Below are 20903 nucleotides of genomic sequence, written 5' to 3'. Positions count from 1 at the left end.
TGTCACTGCATCCTTTTTGCAATATGAATACGATGAGAAACTAAATTTTTATTTTTGGGGCCTTATACATGGGAGTCTATGGAGATCTGCCTTATACATGGGAGTCTATGGACGTGTAAACTAAAAATATGCAAATTTCACCACGATTTGCCCAAATTTGGGAAAAGTCACTCCTATGCACTTCCATACCAAGTTTCAAATCAATCGGACTTGTGGTTTCAGAGAAGATTTTTTGACCAAAAATGGGAGAAAATTACAAAAAAATTCATGAAAAATAGCAAGTCCAAGAAATTGACCCAAGATGTGCACAATCATTTCATGTCAGCCTAAAGTACTTACATGCTAATTTTGCATGTAATCTGCTCAGTGGTTATTGAGTTGTTCAATTTGACTGTTTACATTTTTTCACTTAATTTGCATATTTTTGGCAATGACAACTTCATTTGAACAAAATCTCATCTACAGCCCATCATCCATGTACACACCAAATATCAAGATGAAATGTTCAGCGGTTTTGGAGTTTTTGATGTTGACGGACAGACATACAGACATACAGACATACAGACATTTCCCTAGCCTATAAGAATAGCTTCCATTGCCATATATACATATGGCTATGGGAGCTAATAAAATCTGTTGAGATATGCCTGAGTTATGGCTTTGTGTATGAGCAAAAAACTCATAACAAAATGGCCGCACAGCAGCCATATTGGATCATATCACAAAGCAAATTAACGTGCATATGTATGACATTGGTCAATCTCCTTGTACCAACTTTGAATAAATTCACTTGATTCATGTCTGAGTCATGGTTCCGGACATCAAAAAAATGTAACAAAATGGCCACACGGTGGCCATATTGGATCGTATCAAAACACTAACTGGCGTGCATATGTATGAGATAGGTCAATGTCCTTGTACCAAGTTTGAATAAAATTGGTTGAGATATTCCTGAGTTATGGCTCTGTACATGAAAAAATCGTAACAAAATGGCCGCACGGCAGCCATATTGGATCGTATCACAAAACAACTTGAAGTACATATGTATGAGATAGGTCAATATCCTTGTACCAAGTTTGAATAAAATCAGTTGAGATATGCCTGAGTTATGGCTCTGTACATGAAAAAATCGTTAAAAAATGGCCGCAGGGCAGCCATATTGGATCGTATCACAAAACAAATTGACGTGCATATCTATGACATTTGAAGTAATCCTTGTACTATGTTTGAATGAAATCGCTTCTGGCATCTCTGAGATATCTGCGTGAACGGACGGACGGACGCACGGACATGACCAAACCTATAAGTCCCCCCGGACAGTGTCTGTGGGGACTAAAAATTTCAACCTGGTGTTAAACAAACTCTTCTACCACTTATAAGTAAGGTTGACGTCATTGCAGAAAACAATTCTTTTAATACATAGAGAGATTGCTTTTACTTTGTATCTTTTCATTTTCCAGAAGTGACCGAAATAATGAAGCTTCACCTTTTGTTGACTGTCTTTAGAGTTATGGAGCAACATTTGTACCTACAAAATAGTTTGGATAGATTGGCAAAAGTACTGACATTGATTTTACAAGCTATCACATAGAAAATCCATGACTTAAAAAAACAAACTTGATTTTTATGACATACTGGTTTTCAGGTAATTTTTAGTTATTGATCATTTGTTTATTCATTATGAGATCACAATCCCTTCATCTGAGACGATTCTGCTTCTTCAGAAAATGCCTGGTTCAGACTCGTATATGATTCCAATTGGGCAAAAAATAGGATATCCCAGAAGCAAGTATATTTTGACTTAAGCTCACCTTTACACACTGTAAACTTATAGGACTTACAAGGCGGACTATTCCCCTGGACCCAGCAACAGCCAATAGTGGGGCACCGGTATTTTCATCAATGGTCCATGCACATGTATAAAAGTTTTCATCTGTCTGCAATACAAGACCATGCTAAGGAATACTAATGAATCAATTTTACAATTTTATACAAAAAGTCAACAAGACAAGACTTCAGCAGGTTATCTCAGATCGCCTATATCAAGACAATCTATGACTTGCTTGTTACTCCACAATTTCGAGAAAAGCTTTGATTTGTGTTAACTGATAGGACTTTAAAGAAATTACAGACATTTCCTTTATTTCGCTATAATCCACACATAACATGTATGCAAATTGAACCAGACGACCATCAGCCTAAGCCATCCTTGAATGAAAGGACTACCTAATATAGCACAACAGTAGAAACATGTATCACTATTCATTGATTCACAGGTTTTCAATGAAACTTGTCAAGGATACATCTGGGTCACAATAGCTTTGCAACAACTTAATTCCTCCATCATCTTGAATTTCATAAATTGTCACTCTATTGCTTCCCACACTAGCGAATATCTGCCGGTCACCTTCTTGACAGTTATGGTTGAACTGAACACCAAACAGCGGCTGCCCATGATCTTCTTTCACAAAATTTGTACATTTATACTGCAATTTACATTTTTTATTTTTCCATTTTCCTCTGGGGTATTTTCTTGCCAGTGTTGTTGGGGTATCTGAACGTGAGTTGGTTTCATCTAAAGTTGATGTACTTGCTGTGCTCCTTGCTTCTTCCACATCCTACAGATTCATTTACATTGAGGATAAAAACCAATGTGAAAAAATACATGTATGTTATACTCAGCTTTACGTCAATAATGTATGTGTGTGGATCTGACACATTATTACATATGTATCACAGTTAAATTGTACTGGAGTGCATTCACACCACCAGTACTTGCACTGCAGCGTAATATACCAAATACATTATGCCATAACCTTATGTTAAAGTGTGAGTCCTGCCACATTTTGAGACTTTTTCGTTTGACTTGGGGTGTATACTCTAGTTCTGGTTGTCAATGAAATTGGTATTAATAAAACAAACATTTACACACAAACTGAAGCTTATTTGAGTGGTTTTAGACGGTTGTATCATGTTATTTCGACGAAAACACGGAAAGTTGCACTTTTCGATTTCCATCATGGCGACATTTTCCGGAAATTGCCGAGCTCGCCCCGTTTTGGCGTAAGTAGCTGTGACGTCACTAATGGAACGGGTGGTGTTGACTTCGTGCATCGACTATGGAGATAGTGATAATTTCATGAGTGAAAGTGGCGCAACTGAGAATGTCATCTTCACGGAAGATATGACAAAGCTGTTCAGAATTTACAGGCCTGCAAATTTTAACAGTCGGAACCTTAACTTAAACGAGAACAAGAGCGGAACTCTTGTTGACCGTCGCACCAGTGACAGGCCCACCGTGACCACAGTCAAACACACCAGTGCACTACTGTACACACAACCGCAAGCTACCAAATATAAATATAAGTCTGGAGTTGCCATCCCACCTTATTATTACTTCTCAACACAAATTGCCTCGTTCAAAATATGTATATAAAAATTAGAATTACGCCATGACGCTTGTAGATAAATGTAGTAGAGATCAAGTTGAAAATTGTCCACCGTTCATAACACACATCTTTCCTATTAACAGCTGGAAGTGGAACAGGTCGAGGGTCATGTTAGCATAAACACCAAGGTAGTATTCTCGCCGCAAAATCTTCAGTTTGGCGTTATAAAACCTCACATGAACATTGGCACTTTTAAAATATGTGACCGTAAAGACATGTCTAGCCAAATTCTCGGGAAGAGAAAAATGATGTAAATCATTTACATCATTGACATGATGTAAATATCGGGCACACTGGCACCTGAGGCCGGGCGGCTCAGCTGGCCATTTCTGACGGAGTGATCAGCTGCACTTCCGCAGGTTTTTTTCTTGATGAAGTGTCAGCGATATAAAGCACAACGTTCATTGTTTCATGACTGCGAAATTCTCAAAGAAGCTAAAATATTTTAGGGGAGACTTAGTCGAGCAGAAGGGAACAGATGACGACAACGCGACTGCTTCGCTACACGTTGTGTCACTTTTACTGGCAGCGCCGTGCTGTACAACCTATCGTTCAGTCTCGCAAAGAGTCAGTCAATCAATACGTAAACTTTTTAGGAATATAAAATTAGATATCTCCTAACGTTACTAATTATAGAGTCACACATGCATGAGATCTAGTACTTGTATTCATTTATTTATTTACAAACACTTTCGTAAAGCATCTGAATCGGCCGATCAGTCTTGGGGGATGTAAACACGGCCATACTTCTCCGCGGCCCCCGCATCCTTGACATGTTTTGGGCAACCTGTCGCAGTCTTGCTGCTGTTCTCGCTCTTGTCCACAGTTGATGATGATACACGCGAAGCTTTCTGGTGACAATGGTCGTACTGGTACGGCATTGCGATTACATAATCGATGTAGTAACTCCAGGAATTAAAGTCTATCTTACCGTACATCTGGCTTCCGAACCGCGTTTATTCTAAGTCACGGCACTCGAAAATGTGCACCGCAGAAAACGCTTGTCTGAATGCCTCTTTTCCGACCCTTTCTTGTAATTTTGTCAAATGCGGCAAATATATCATCCTAAAATGCAATAAACTGACAATGGCTGCAGTTACTTCAGCCACCAAAGGCGTAACTCCTCACCATGTTGAAGCCACAGCCGTAAGCATTCGCTATGGCCGAGGTGAACACACTCACTCGTACATTCTATTAGTTACGTCATTTCCGGTGGCAATGCCCGCGAATTCCGAAACGACCCGAATGGCAGCTAACTTCAAAGTCGCACAACATATTGCATTTTAATAATATTTAACCGCGTCGTTTCATTTGGGTGATGCAGTTATTTGATAAAGTAGGCGTGGCAAAATCATATAGCATGGCTCATTTTAAGCAAAATTAACTTTGAATTTATGCGGGACATACACTTTAAGGTATAATGCACCTCGAAAGTGAAAGACTTAAACTTTTGCTCTAACTTTCCTAAAGAAATCTTTCAATCATTCTCTTTCAAAATAAGAATAAAAATAGGGGTTCACCATGCAAATTTTGGTACTAGAGAAACAAATTACCCAAGATTTACTGATATTAGAAATTCAAAATGACCGCAATCCCTGTGTTAACTCTGTGGAGGAAAATAAAAATTTTCGAATTTCAAAAAACTAAGCCGGTGAAAAGTTTTCTTTCAACAAGAGCTTTAAAATGAACTCCCACATGTAGTATATCAGAAGAGAATTGTAAAAGTTTGAGAGTCTGCCCCCGAGGTGTGTTCTACCTTAACCCTTTTCCTGCCAGACAGTAATAACTGTATCACTTCCCCCCATCAGCCAAGTCAGTAAAAAGCGGTATTGAGCCAAAACATGACGTATTTTCACCAACTTGGCTTGGTATGTTATAGCATCTTTTGTCCAAAATAATCAACTTTACAGTGTTATGTTTTCAATGCCTTCAAATGTATAGTATTACAGTACATGTATGTTAAAATACATCATATGGAATACGTTGTGTTTCATTAATTTTAAGGCGATACCGAAGGATTCAAATTGCTAAGCAACGGTTGCTAAGGGTAACTTCAAAAATCAATCAAAATGCAAAGTTTTCATGGTTTTATTTGCATAATAAAGATGTACAGAACCATACGATACCAAAAGACGCAGGTTTGTCGCGCGATTGGTCAGTGACGTTACACATATACAAATTTTCACAGCTCTATTTTAAAACGTTTCAGCTCCTACAAATTTGCATCAAATTTTCCAAAATTTCAGAATGTAACACATGAGATATCTGTTTAGAGCCCCTAGCATGGATTAGGTTATCTGTTCAGGAACAAACGATTTTTGAACATGAAAAGATCTACTGTGTCATTTTGTGAAATTTTGAAGGGTTTTACGGCGATATCTCATAAACGGTCCGGAATGTTTAGAAACGCATGCTTATCTATATTCTCAACTATGACTTCAATAATCCTACCAAAAATCAGCTAAATTGGCTTACAATTGAGAGAGTTGAAAGCTTTTGAGCATTTTCAAAATATCAAGAATCGAAAATCCATAGAAAACAACGGAATGGTAAGATTTTTGACACTTTGAATCCTTTGTTATCGCCTTAACCATCTTGACCTGATGGTGAAATATGGACTTGGCAGGAAAAGGGTTAATGAGTGCCATAACCTTATGTTAATGACACTCATAACCTGAAGTACTTTTGATGGTAACCAACTATTATCTTATAAGCAAACCAAAAATGGTCATCTGCAAGCCATACACTACTTCACAAAGGAAACAGCCATTGGCACAGGAGATTTCAAAGACAATAACTATGATAAAACTAATAACTATGTATTTTTATAAAAGAGACCAAGTCACATTTCTTAAAGTTTTGATATATTTAGACAGCAGTGCAGTGTTCACGCTACCGCTTGCCAGACAGCAAAATGGCGAATTGATTGACTCATTGGCGACTCAGACAGTCAAAGCATTTGCCAGATTGGCGACTCGAAATTTGTAACCTTGTTCACTATGTGTACTACCATAGACAGTCTCGCTTCTATGGTTTTATGTCCATGGTTCTCCGATGTTCTGTTGCAAAGCGGTAATGTTTGTTACTTCTTTGGGAGTCTTTTGCCATAAACTTCGTACACAAGTGGGGTTTTATTTGCGTAAAATGTGTCAAAATTTGCATACGTTTCCATAAAATTACAGCGGAGTCTGTACAGCTGAAGTGAGTTGCAGATAGTCTTTTCCATAGAAGTTGGGGGTTGCGCATGCTCTGTTACCTAAAAATAATAAGCTGGGGGTCTTCAGCATCAACGTCGCTCAGATGTTGATCTGCCATGCCGTGCACAGACTATGCAATGCTGCAGCCATGTGCGGGTTCGTTCCATGCCGTCATGTATGTTCGCTTAGCTACATAAAGACTTCATGTTCACAGAAAAGACTCTTTTACTACAAACCAAGTGTATTCCAAGGCTAGACAAATAAGCAGACTGTGGTCAAAGTCCTCAGGAATGCCACTCGGCAGACTCTAGATCGTCACTGGGCCATAATCAACCATAACAAAAATACATGTTGTCACAGTCGGGATAGTTATTAGCAGGGAATAGGAGATGAGTTGTAACAGATAGTCAATGACACAGTAGGTACAGGTTGATTTATTCAAAGATGAATCTATTTTATTATTCCGCAAGCTAAATCAGCGACACTGATTGGTGTCGTTGTAAACTACCAAAAAGGCCTATGGGTTGGTTCTGGCGGTGACCCTTGACCTTAGCGTGCACGTTCGATAGCGTGCACGTTCGATAGCTGCCACTAGCACCATAGAGATATCACAGCTACAGTATCACCTGACTTAACCCTTTTCCTGCCGAGCCACCCTGCACACCATCCTGCCAAGTCAGTGGAAACCTGCCCCCTTTTGGGCCCCTGCGGAAGATTGGCTCTCCTGCACGCTTTCCTGCCTGGCATTTGGTGGGAAAAACTGCATTTCAGGGGTACGATTAGCCCTCCATAACACGTTAGACTTCAAAAATTTTTACATGCCTGTATAGAGGGGCACCTGCCCGTGGGGTGGTGAAGGAAAAATAACAAGGTCTTGGGCTTTGTTTGCCCCGGGGACGTGCACTTTTATTGCCGTTTCACGCTTACGTAAGCGGGAGTAAAGCTCGTTCGCCGTTACGCATGTCCACTCCGCGGAAACATCTCTGTACACTAAAGTGTACGTAGCAACCAACTCCTTGGCAACCTGTTACGTTTGCCTGCAAGCCAGAGCCAATAATGCGAACAATGGAATAAATAATCCAAAGCCACGTCTACTGAATGGCACGGCCACTTTATAATGGCATTGCCGAGTTGTTCATATCTGTTCCATCGGAGGAACAAGTCAAGCTGTCCTATCAAAAATATTTTCTCATTTTCAGTTAATCACAACTGAATGCGTGACTTTTGTCTCGCACCATTGGCACCATCTGCCAAGTCGTTTTTACGCGGTAGCCTTTTAGATTAGCATTGCTGAGTTGGTCAAGCTCGGCAGCAATCTGGAAAGTGCCCGGGAGCCAAGCACATGAAGTACACATCAAACTCTGGTAGAAAAACGTCACCATGCATTCCTGCCATGTCCGCTCAAAAGCGGTAAAAAAAATCCAGACCCCCCCTCAGGTGTGGGGGACTGGCGGACAGGTTTCTGCACCCTTCCCTGTAATTCGACTCCCTGCGAACCCATTTCGAGGGAAAATGGTGTTCCTTGTCAGAAACCCTGTCCTCGGATGACCCCTAAACACACTTGGCAGGAAAACGGCCACCGGTGCTCTGATTCTGGCTACACCGAATTTAGAGCGGATTTTCACTGACTTGGCAGGAAAAGAGTTAATATCACATGAGTTGTAAAACGCTATCAATATGGAGCAAAGTGAGTACAAAGAACAGCATGTTATTAAATGTCCAAAAACTGATGTCGTCCGATAACTGTCACATTCAGCCTATTCATTATCATAAATTTATTCATTGATTTTTTACACTCTTGCTATTATTAATAATTTATTTATTTATTTATTTCGAACTCCATCACAGATATGATACAGTTAAAAACCATATACATCCGCACTTACAGGAGGATTTTAGTAAAAAATACAAATAACATGATGTTACAGGACAAGAAAGCAAGTTAAAACAAATGACATGCACAACAAGGACAAAGTAAAAATTCAAAAGCAAATGCTTTTAGCTTTTCTTTTAAAACTCGAAACAGAAATGTTAACGAGATCGCATAATACCGTAATACAAAAAATAGTGACAACATCACTGTTCGCTCCCATATAGTTATCAAAACAAGTCAACAATTGTATGAAACATGGACATACATACATATACAGACAGACTGACATACACAGACTGGCACAGAGTGATGACATTGACCCCAAGTGTGCCTTGGCCCATGGAGAGTGATAAAGATATAACAAACAGCTAAATGTAATGATAAAATAGTTAAGTATAGGCCTATACAGGCACTGAGAGTGAATATGTTACAGCAATTTGATTAGTTTCTTTTCCTTTTCCTCTTCTGTGATAATCTTTATGAAAATCAATCTGCAAGGCAGTTTATGTATTGACAAATATGTTATCTTTTACAAGCACACAGTAAACTGTTCTTGATTTTTCATTTGCAATATTTGACATAGACTGAAATACTGTACATAACATGCAACCAATGTTTACACTTTGCCCATACACCAGATACATGGAGAAATTTCAACATACAATCATCAACTCAGAAACTCTACAGGGAAAAGTAATTATTGTTTTCTTCCAGAACAGCTGGTGCATCCACATCTGGAACAACTTACAAACTTAACCAATTACACAAGGATGATGACTCAAGAGATAAAGTTAAACTGTGGTGAACTTGACTATTCCTTTCAAATCCTTACCTAACTTGACATCTTAAACTAAAATACACTGCATGGTTAATTGCAGAGTCAATTTGCGCAAAAAATCTCGAATGGCCCTCATTTCTACCTTGATGCGCCACCAAGGGCGCAACATTTTATGAATGGGTCGGTCGATCACGCAGAGTTCACTTAGTTCATACATTTACGTAGCTCCCCGAAGGTCATTACCTCAGTCATAGTGTGCCATGTTAAACGATTCAGTTACCCTTCGACCTTTGCCCACTACGGCATATATGGTGGTGCATAGGAAGCTGGGTAAAAAGGACTGATGTAGGGGCAATGGTGTATTGGAGCCGTGCGCATGTGGTACGATCGATGAATGTAACACACGGCTCCGGCCGCGGCCGCCGCGTTATCGTGAAAAGCTAGTCGCCGCTCAGATTTTTAACGCCAGTACTATAGTTGATGAACCCAGGATGATCGGGCAGTCCCTTAAATTGAAGCGTTTGCAACGTCTATCGTCCATACCAGCGAAACGTTGAACACTGCAAGGAAAGCATTCATGCTTGGCCGGCCATATGATCGTTTTGAAGAGCAACACAGTTTAGGTCGGACATATCTCGTTATCCAGAGTAGCCAGATCAGAACCAATGATCGTAAATTTGCTAATACATACAAGTTATGTTTAAAAGTTGATGTATCGATCACTTTATGTAGGTCATACGGGTTACACTCTCGTGTTGTATCAGTGTGATAATTGTCGACCAGTGCAAATCGGGGGCCACTCGGGGAAATCCTACGGGTGCGCTAAGCTTTGATCATAATCGTTTCCAGTCAAATCACAGTCCGTAGTAATTTGTGCAGTTGTTAAAGTCCGACATCAATAATTCATCACGTAAGTTACGTAAACAATTGAATCAAACCAAACGGTTAGTTTGCTGCTGCCATTGTTGGGCCTGTTGCGTATATGGAGCACAACTTTGCTGTAGGCTTCGTTGGTTACAGGTGGCCCAATCTCTAGTATTCTCCTTTTCTTGACTTGATAGACTATGGTATTTTCAGCAGAAAATTCAAGGGTTTTTACATGTGTGATCATGACAGCCCCCGATTTTATAAAATGGCCCCCTTGGGACAGGAGTAGGGGCCCAAAGTGGCCCCTTGTTTTTACGTCCTAGAATGAACACTGGTTAATTGTGCACAAAAATACATCGGGGTGGACCATTTGATAAGGGATGGTGTCTGGAAGATCGATGAGGTACATTATCTTTTTTATCCGATCCATTGTACATTCTTTTTTCCCCACTCTCCCACCTTTTCTTTTTGTCAAACCTTCTCTGGCTGAATTTTTTATTGGCATTTGTCTGGAATTTTTTCAAAATCTGCCAGGATTTTTTTACCGCATTTCAACACAAAATACAGTTTACAATATCAAATGCTTACTAAATCACCACATTATATACTCTTAGTTCCAGTAGGTATAAAATTACTAAAAAAATCTTAAAAATACAATATGAAAGATATCCCAGTAAAACTGAAAGTTTCGCAAAGTTGCCCCAAAAATTCAAAATTCCGGATTTCAACTTAATTTCAATATATCTTATTAACAAAAACCCTAAGGACCGGTTTACTAAATATCAAAGCAATCAGACTGGTAAATTTTGAGAAACAAATTTTTTGACCAAAAATGAGAAAAATTGCCCCCCAAAATACAAAATTGCAGATTTCATCCTAATTTTAAATATATCTAATTAACATAAACCCTAGGAACCTGTACACTAGATATCAAAGCTACCAGATCAGAAGTTTTAGGAGAAGAATTTTTTGACCAAAAAAAGCAAAAATTGCCCCAAAAATAAAAAAAAATTGCCAGTTTCAACATACCTTCAATACATTATATTGAGATTAATCTTAGATACCTGTATACCAAATACATGTAGGTCTATCAAAGCTATCAAATCAGTAGTTTTTGGATTAAAAATTTTTTTATCAAAAATTGGGAAAATTGCCCAAAAATTACAAATATGACAATATCAATACAATTTGTACAAGCATGACTGAGGTCATTCTGAGGAACATGAATATTAAGTTTCATAGCAATCAGACGAGCGATTTCAGAGAACAAGATTTTTTGACTAAAAACGGAAAAAATACCCTGAAAATACAAACATGCAAATTTCATCCCAATTTTTGCACACATAATTTAGAATACCTAAAGAAATCTGCATACCAAGTTTCAACCAAATCTGACCAATGCTTACTGAGTTTTAGCCATTTGCAGGATTTTTCCTTTTTCCCCCCTCATTTGCATATTTTTGGCACTGACATGTTCATTTGAACAAATTCACATCTCCACCCCTAGGTGCACCTGTACACCAAATACTAAGACAGTAGGTGCTACGGTTTAGGAGTTTTTGATGTGGACGGACTAACAGACATACATACACACAGACGCCATTTTGCCACCTTATACGAATACCTCCCATTTGCATATATACATATATGCATATATGGGAGGGTAAAAATTGGTAGACATTGATAAAAACTATTATATAGCTTTGGAATGCGATTAAAAAGTGAATTGCTAGTAAATTTAACTCTACCACCAGGTTTATGAAATGTCCGTTTCTGTCTAGTTGATCGCCCAGGAATGTGTAAATTAAAAATTGGTTGGCAATCAAGAAGGGCATTAATTGATTTGTGAAGAAAAACAAGGTCAATATAAGTGCGCCTTTTAGACAGCATTGGTAAATTAAACATAACGCACATATCATCATATGAATAATCATCAAACCTTACTTTTACAAGATAACACAAATATTTAACAAAGTTACGCTGTACAGCTTCTAGTTTGTCTGAGTACACTTTGTCACTGCTATTCCAAACAACTGATGCATACTCGAGCTTAGTTCTAATGAATGTTTTGTAAACCACGAGCAATGCATCCACTGACAACCGTTTGCCAAACCTTTTTAGCATGCCAAGTAGTCTTCGAGCATCAGTGACAATTGAAACAACGTGAGTTGAAAAAGTTAACTTTGTTCTAGTGTCACGCCTAGGTCACTGTAACTATAAACAGTCTTCAAGTTGTGAGCATCAATATCATAATCCATCTCAATTGGCAATCTTTTCAATGAAAGACAAAGTACTACACATTTGGCATAATTAAGGTGCATTTTCCATTTCTCAGACCATGTGGACAAGTAATTCATATCTTCTTGTAACATTGAACAGTCATTCACACTACGTATTATCTTAAACAACTTCAGATCGCTGCAAAGCCTAAGGAGCCACATTTAAAATTACCAAATATATCATTTAACCCTTTTCCTGCCAGGTCGGTGAAAATCCGCTTGAAATTCGGTGTAGCCAGAATCTAAGCACTGGTGACCGTTATTCTCCAACCCAGTGGAAATCGGGCCCTTTTTGGGTACCCCCTTTCCTGCCAAGTCGACGGCACTACGTTTTGCTATCCCCTGTGCGTTTAGGGGTCATCCGAGGAGAGGTTTTCTGACAAGGAACGCCTTTTCCCCTCGAAATGGGTTCACAGGGAGTCGATAGACAGGGAAAGGTGCTGGTTTTTTTTTAACCGCTTTTTAGCGGACTTGGCAGGATAGCATGGTGACGTTTTCTGGCGGAGTTGGACGTACTTGGCTGCCTGGCACTATAGAGATTGCTGCCGAACTTGACCAACTCGGCAATGCTAATCTAGAAGGCTACCTCTTGCAAACGACTTGGCAGATATGCCGATGGTGCGAGACGAAAGAGTCCTTATTCAGTTGTGCGTGACTGAAAATGAGAACGTATTTTTGACGGGACGGCTCGACTTGTTCCTCCGATGGAACGGATATGAACGACTCGGAAATACCATTACAAACTGGTGTCTGACGTACTAAGCTGGGCTTCAGCTCTGCAAGTTCAAGCCAGGCAACGTCCTTCACCGCCTTGGTCGTGCCATTCAATGGACGTAGCTTTGGATTTTTTATTTATTCCATCGTCCGAAGTATTGGCTCTGGTTTGCAGGCACGTATCCTCTTGCCGACGCATTAGTAACTACGTACGCTGTTTGCGTACAGAGAATTCAAAAGGTGACATGAGGTCAATATGCTACGGGGATACCGCCTGCAGTTAGCAGGGACTGCTTTTGTTATGCAAACCAGCTAGCAGTACAATATGGCTGCCAGGCATGTGGACACGTCGATGGCTAGAACAATGGAAGCATATTGCGTTGCACCCGTGCATCGCAAAAGTGAACTGAAGACTTGGTGTAGTGACTGGTTATCACTGGTTAGCTGCAGCCCAAGCCATGTCGGTACAAACCCGTACCTGACTGAGGACCACTCGATTAAGTCAGTAATGAACGGTAACACTCGTAAGCCAACTCCCAACTGAGCTGGCTAAACTACGTTGAGCTGTGCTTCAATGGCTCAGCCATGTCGTTAATACAACGGCAAAAACGTAGTTTTTGTGCTACACTGCCAAGTCGTTAAAGATACGTATTCAATTGACCCTACCCTGGGAAACAGGACAGGTTTGACGGTGCTTCTGCACCCCTAGCATGACCCTCAGGGTCTCTGACTAACAGACGAGTGAGGTGATGTTTGTGCCTAGCGGACGTGCGTAATACTGAAGGAGTTTATTTCCGAAAAAATAAACATGAAACGGCAATAAAATGACGCACTCCCAGGGGCAAACAAAGCCGGTGACCTCAATTTTTTTCTGCAGCAACCCTTGAGCTCCTTCCCCTGTCTACGGGCATGTAGAAATTATCGAAGTCTAACACGTATAAGTACGGCTAAAACTACCCTGAAATGGGCGATTTCTGCCAAAATGCCTGGCAGGATAACATGCAGGAGAGCCAATCTTTTGCAGGCACATATTATGGGGCGGTTTTCTACTGACTTGGGAGAATAACGGACAAGGGCGCTCGGCAGGAAAAGGGTTAAATAAAGAATGAAACACAGTGGTCCCAGTGTGACCCCTGCGGAACCCCGGACTTAACTAAGACAGGGTCTGATCTACACCCTTTGACATTAACTACCTGGGATCTATTAGTTAGGTAGCTACTAAACCAGTCAAGGAGGACGTCTTGTATTCCATACTTACTAAGTTTGTAAACTAAATATTTATGATTTACTTTGTCGAATGCTTTGGAAAAATCTGTATATATAACATCCAACTGTCTTGCCTCATTAACAGCAATACGAGCTTCATTAAGCAAGACAGATAGATTAGATTCACATGATCGCCCAGGCAAAAAACCATGCTGTTGTTCAGACAAAACACACTTTACATGGTTAAATACATGCCTTGAAATCATTTTCTCACACATTTTCGAAACAATTGACAAAAGGGACACTGGGCGATAATTTCTAACGGTAGTTTTTATACCCTCTTGTGTATAGGCACAACCAAAGCTTTCTTCCACTTTGTCGGGAAAACTCCCTCATGGATAGACCGATTATATATGAAAGTTAGTGGAATGGAAAGTGCATCAGCACATTTTTTTAAAACTATCGCTGGCAAATTATCATCACCCATTGCCTTATGTTCATTTAGGGCTAAAAGTTCCAACTTCACCTCTGACACAGATATAGTGAACTTACGCAAAGGATCATGTAATTGAGTGTCTAATTCAGGAATGGTATTGATGTCAATTGTCATCATTTGTAAAAACAGATTCAAAGAAGGTATTCAGGAATGGTATTGATGTCATCATTTGTAAAAACAGATTCAAAGAAGGTATTGAAAATATCGGCCTGAGCTTGCTCGTCACAAGCTTCATGTCCATCCAACTCTATAGTACCATTGTGCCTTGTGCCCCTGTGATCACAGCGAAAAGATTCAGTCATGACTTCAGTCATAGCCCTGGATCCATTGGCGGAATGTGGCGCTGGCTGTTTTTACACTTTGACGCATCGAGCGTCCGTGTTTTAAACAACCCGCCTCACGTTTCGCAACTGGATCCATTTTCGTGAATATGATGCATGCGTCCTGCGTCCAGCTTGAATATGCTGAACACGGTAATCGAATTTTTCCTCCAGGCCGGTAACGGTTTAAAGGGTAAAATCTTTGACTTACAATTTCATCGCCAGATATGTCGTTCAAAAGACCATTCTCTGTAAGTTTTGTTTTCTTTGATGGAGGACATTGTGCTTCCTCGGCGTCCGACATCTTGATTTCCCGCGGTAACGTAAAAGGGTAGCATCACAATAAACCTGGTTTGGAGTTTCTGGCTTGCGACTTTCGACAAGTAGTTACAAATTTGATTCTACATTTTTTCATTTACTTCTTGTGATTTTTATGACCCTTCTTTCATATCACTGTGGAATATTTCGGGAAACTGATGTTATATCTCAAAACCAAACTTGAATATATTGAATGCCGCAAAGTTATAAAATGCTGATACTTGTTTGGGCGAAAATCATAGAAATATTTGTGAAAAAAGCAAGGTTATTTTAACACCACTGTAAACATTATTTCTTTGTCTGTCAGTGATTCCTTTATTCTATGTGGAATATTCACATTTTGTATTCACAGGATGTTCAACATTATTTCGGAATCGGAAGTAACATACCCTTCAACTGGAGTGTTTAATCTGTACAATCCGATTGGATAATAAGGTCTTTACAATTCGGTCAATATATTATCATCAGAGGGGAGAATCTTGCCCACATTTTCAAACAATAAGCCTGTGTTATTAGTCTTAAGAATAACAAAACTCGCAAATTTCATACATTACGTTTTTTTCGATTTTATTGAAAGTTTTCCCGACAAAAAGGAATATACGATATGCATCCTGACACCCAATCATGAAACGTGTTACAATAAGCAAAGTGACGTATACTCCGATCTACGCACGCGCAAAGAGGTACGTCGAAGGCAGACAAAACAGTGAAAGCCGAGTGAAATTAGTATTTATTTACGGTGAAAATCTTCCAGATTTTGGTTAATTATATTCAGGATAGACGAAGTTGGAGAATATGAAGAGGCGAAATGCCGAATGCGGCAAACTTAGACGCCCTCTAAAGCGAAATAAAATCACAGAAGGCATATATGGCAGGTAAGTAAATCGTTTGTCGCGCGAGAGAGTACTACAGACGTGTGTAAGGTCAAGACGGCTTTAACGTACTAAACGTCTTGTCATTGAACAGCAATCATCAGTAGCGAGTTCCCAAGGCACTCATTCAGTAAATATATAACGTGTGAGCGTTTGCAAATAAATGTTACTTTTTTAGCTTTCATGAAAACCATCTATTAATTATGGCAATATGTCAAATTCCCCAGCGAGTGCGATAGCTCCAGCGATCATTGTATTGTCAACAACAACTGGGCATGTGGTGTTCGCGTTAGTGAATCGTAACACATTGATAGGCATTGTTGTTAGACCTTGCAGAAATTAGGTACGTGTTTCACACGTATTTTGTTGAGCCTTTGAAATCCCTGTAAAGGCCTCTATGTGGATTCCAAAATAAACTCGTCGGGACATACACGTAAACTAGATACTGATCTTTCAGAAACTTACCACCACACCATACACGAACTGTACTCGTCACGTTTGGATTTAGAAACCTAAATTTTAGAAAGCCCCGCCGTGAATAGTCTCCTTTGTGTCAGGAAGGTCAGATTTCTCAAATACCAGACAACGATTATCCCAGCTGTAAACCGTCTTATGTTCAGTATATTTTTACTTTACCTTTCCTTTCTGGTAGGTTTCCATATGTGCAATTCATTACCGAATCATCAAACCTTTGACTCAAACGTAATGACATCAGGTTCTTAATCTTGAAATCAGTTATGTCAACCAGAAACTCACAACATGAATATAACTGTTAATTGATTGGTATTCCCTTTACATGTTACAGAGAGTAAAATATATTCTTATAAACAGTTTTACTTGAATTTTGAAGTATTTTATGAGAATATACATTACACAACAACTGCTAAGTTTATGTAAGTAATAAGATTTCATTTATCACTAACACTGATATGCTGATTATATTTTAAGATGGGAATTTTTTCAGATGCATCAAAATTATTATGATTAGTCACGGTCCCTCCACAAATTATTTAATTCAGGTACTTTGTTCATACTAAATGTTTTTTCTATCAATTTGATCAAGCAAAATTGTTTACTTATTGTGACCGATCTACCTAATGGGTGATCAAGTTCATTTTTGTAGAATTATGAAAAGCAAACTCAATGTTAATAATTCACATTTTTTTGAAAAATGAAGATAGATAATATTCAGAGACATGTTTGCATTAAATAGACGCATATCAAATCATTTGGACATAGGATACTGTTCGAACATGGACTTCATCAAGTATTATATAGCCAACTTTTGACTAACATTGACTCAGCAGACATGAACTGTAATTCCTATTGAGAACGATTGAAATACATCTTGAAAGAGTATTTATGAATGATGTTGTGGATTATTTTTGTGCATATGTGTTTCAGACACAATGGTTTAAGTACCTGTTGATTTTGTCAATTATTTTCGATCAATATCAAAGTGCATTCTATTTATGTTGACTGTCGAGTATGATTGGCAGTGTTTTCATATGCAACAAGTGAACATACTGTTAGTTATACAAGATTTAGATGAATGTTATATTACTTAATTTGGGGGATGCTACTTCCCTTTTACGTTTTGTTTAAGTCTTTTTAAATGAAGCAAATTACTTATGACATATGTATGATATATTATAATATACTAAATACTTACAGATTTAACCACCTTTCTTTAGATGACACCAATATTGTGAATAGAAAATGATGATAAATATTATACATGAAATCATAATTGCATGGAGGGGTCATACCATTTATTGTTGCCTGAATGCATAGGTTTATGTACCTGAGAGCGGGATGACAATTTGTTCGATGGCAAGAGGGAAAATTATCTACTGCTTGCGAGGGCACATAAATCCATGTATCAGGCAATAATATTTTTATTACATGCCTCTTCACAGTTAATGCTATATGATATTTTGTTACATGCAGGGCATTTTCAAACAATTTTACCATTATCAACCAGCATCAAACAGATTTTAACAAAAGTCAAAATAGCAGTGCGCACATGGATAATTTACATCTAGTAGTGTTAAGCATCTACATTGACGTCAAAAACATCGAAGGGCTTCACTGGACCAGGTAACCTTGGGAACTGGTCAGTACATCATTCACCGGCCCGCTAACTCCCCGGATGTTCCTATTCAAAGCAATGAACTGATTTGCATTCACATAAATAATATGATATGTGAACCATTTACTTCAAATTCAGTCTTAACTGATTCTTGTGCAATATTCCCCATTCTTTCTGGAATGTCAGACAAGCAGAAATTGGTGTGATAGCTTGTTTTACATTTATGAAATTGCAAATTTATTTGTACACAACCAGTGTTTTTGTTAAGGCCGGTACCTCGATAAATGTTTATACCTGGGTTCCCCAGTCAGTTTACTGGGGTTCCCCTTGATATATCAATGCAATCAGATGAGGGGACAGCAGAAATGTTACCGGTGGTCCCAAATCATTTACCAGTGTTCCCAAACCTTAACAAAAACACTGACAACGGAAAATCTCGACAAGTTAAATTGATGGTACAACCTGCTTTAACCGAGTTGGTGACAAATCTGAATTTGGACTTGATGGTTATTACTGTTTATGGCCATACCACCAGAAAGATTAAGAGATGTACATCTAACTGTAAACCTCTTTATATTCAAAGTTTGTGTTGTACATTTGTATATTAACCCTTTTCCTGCCAGACAGTAATAACTGTATCACTTCCCCATCAGCCAAGTCAGTAAAAAGCGGTATTGAGCCAAAACATGACGTATTTTCACCCACTTGGCTTGATAGCATCTTATGTCCAAAAAAATCAACTTTACAGTATTTTGTTTTCAACAGTCTTCAAATGTACACAGTACAGTATTACGTTAACCCTTTTCCTGCCAGACAGCAATAACTGTATCACTTCCCCATCAGCCAAGTCAGTAAAAAGCGGTATTGAGCCAAAACATGACGTATTTTCACCCACTTGGCTTGATAGCATCTTTTGTCCAAAAAAATCAACTTTACAGTATTTTGTTTTCAACAGCCTTCAAATGTACAGTATTACGTTAAAATACATCATATGGAATATGTTGTGTTTCAAAAATTTTAACCATCTTGACCTGGTGGTGAAATATGGACTTGGCAGGAAAAGGATTAAAATTGGAAGGTACTGTGTTTTAGCTCACATTTTGTAATGTACAATCTATACATCATAGAAAGCTTATAAGTTAAGTGCATATTTGTATTTTTTTTTTGGCAATTTTTCATGTTCTTGGTCAGAAAATCTTCTCTTTAACTGCTTGTCTGATTAGTCAGAGATTTGGTATGCAGGTTACCACTAGGGATGACCTTACATGTAGTTAGATTTGTTCAAATCATGCTTGAATTTGCATAGTTTTGTTTTTTGGAGTAATTTTTTCCTGTTATTAGTCCCCACGGACACTGTCTAGGGGGACTTATAGGTTTGGTCACATCCTTGCGTGCATGCGTCCGTCATCTGTTCATGCAGATCTCTCAGAGATGCCTGGAGCGATTTCATTCAAACTTGGTACAAGGATTACTCCTTATGTCATACATATGCACATTGATTTTTTTGTGATCCAATCTAATAATATGGTTGTGTGATGGACATTTTATTAAAAAAGTTGGGACCATGTCATTGACAGTGACAATGACAATGACAACTTGCCCACTGCCGATTGATGATATTATTAGTCCCAGCGGACGAAGTCCGGCGGGGACTTATAAATTGGGTCCCGTCTGTCCGTCCGTCCGTCCGTCCGTCATCAACAGTTTCTCAGACACTGCTGAACCAATTTTGTTCAAACTTGGCACAAAGGCATAGCACTATGACCTACAGATGCACATCGATTTATTTTGCGATACGATTCAATATGGCCGCAAGGTGGCCATATTTTTGCGATTTTTCATGTCTTTGAATATTAACTCAAACATCTTTGAATTGATTTTGTTCAAACTTGAAAGAAAAGGAAAGCACTATGATGTACATGTGCATGTCAATTTATTTAGTGATACGATCGAATATGGCCACGAGGCGGCCATTTTTTTGAGATTTTTCATGTCTTTGAACCATAACTCAAACATCCATGTACTGATTTTGTTCAAACTTGGCACAAAGGCAAAGCACTATGACCTTGATATGCACCTCAAGTTATTTCGCGAAACGATCGAATATGGCGGCGAGGCAGCCACATTTTTTTGCGATTTTTCATGTCATTGAACCATAACTCAAACATCCATGAACTATTATGTTCAAACTTGGCAAAAAGGCAAAGCACTATGACCTATATATGCATGTAAAGTTATTTTGCGAAAAGTTTGAATATGGCCGCAAGGCGGTCATTTTTTTGGCAATTTTTTTATGTCTTTGAACCATAAATCAAACATCTGTGAACTGATCTTGTTCAAATTTGGGAAAAAACTTGTCACAGAGACAGACCAGAACAGAAAATACCATTTTTTTATACATAGAGAGCAAAACAGAATAAGAATGAATTCAGTTTGTGCTCA

The 20903-nt window shown here is 38.8% G+C and overlaps 2 protein-coding genes across 2 annotated transcripts in view; one reads left to right on the top strand and one right to left on the bottom strand.

Moving 5' to 3' along the window:
- The window catches only part of LOC139141708 (polycomb protein EED-like), a 35382-nt gene extending 19543 nt beyond the window's left edge, over positions 1-15839 (bottom strand). The window contains exons 1-3 of the mRNA XM_070711316.1: positions 15391-15839; positions 2304-2618; positions 1812-1937 (exon numbers count right to left, since the gene is read on the bottom strand). Of these exons, the coding sequence (XP_070567417.1) occupies positions 1812-1937; positions 2304-2618; positions 15391-15483 (534 nt within the window). The 5' untranslated portion in view covers positions 15484-15839. The remainder of the gene's footprint in view (positions 1-1811; positions 1938-2303; positions 2619-15390) is intronic.
- Positions 15840-16166: 327 nt separating this feature from the next.
- The window catches only part of LOC139141707 (macoilin-like), a 59975-nt gene continuing 55238 nt past the window's right edge, over positions 16167-20903 (top strand). Inside the window, exon 1 of the mRNA XM_070711315.1 lies at positions 16167-16372. Within this exon, the coding sequence (XP_070567416.1) occupies positions 16293-16372 (80 nt within the window). The 5' untranslated portion in view covers positions 16167-16292. The remainder of the gene's footprint in view (positions 16373-20903) is intronic.

The sequence above is a fragment of the Ptychodera flava genome, chromosome 10, assembly GCF_041260155.1.
Source record: "Ptychodera flava strain L36383 chromosome 10, AS_Pfla_20210202, whole genome shotgun sequence".
Lineage (NCBI taxonomy): Eukaryota > Metazoa > Hemichordata > Enteropneusta > Ptychoderidae > Ptychodera > Ptychodera flava.
The sequence above is the reverse complement of the archived record's forward strand: the minus strand, read 5'-3'. Positions and strand labels throughout refer to the sequence as shown.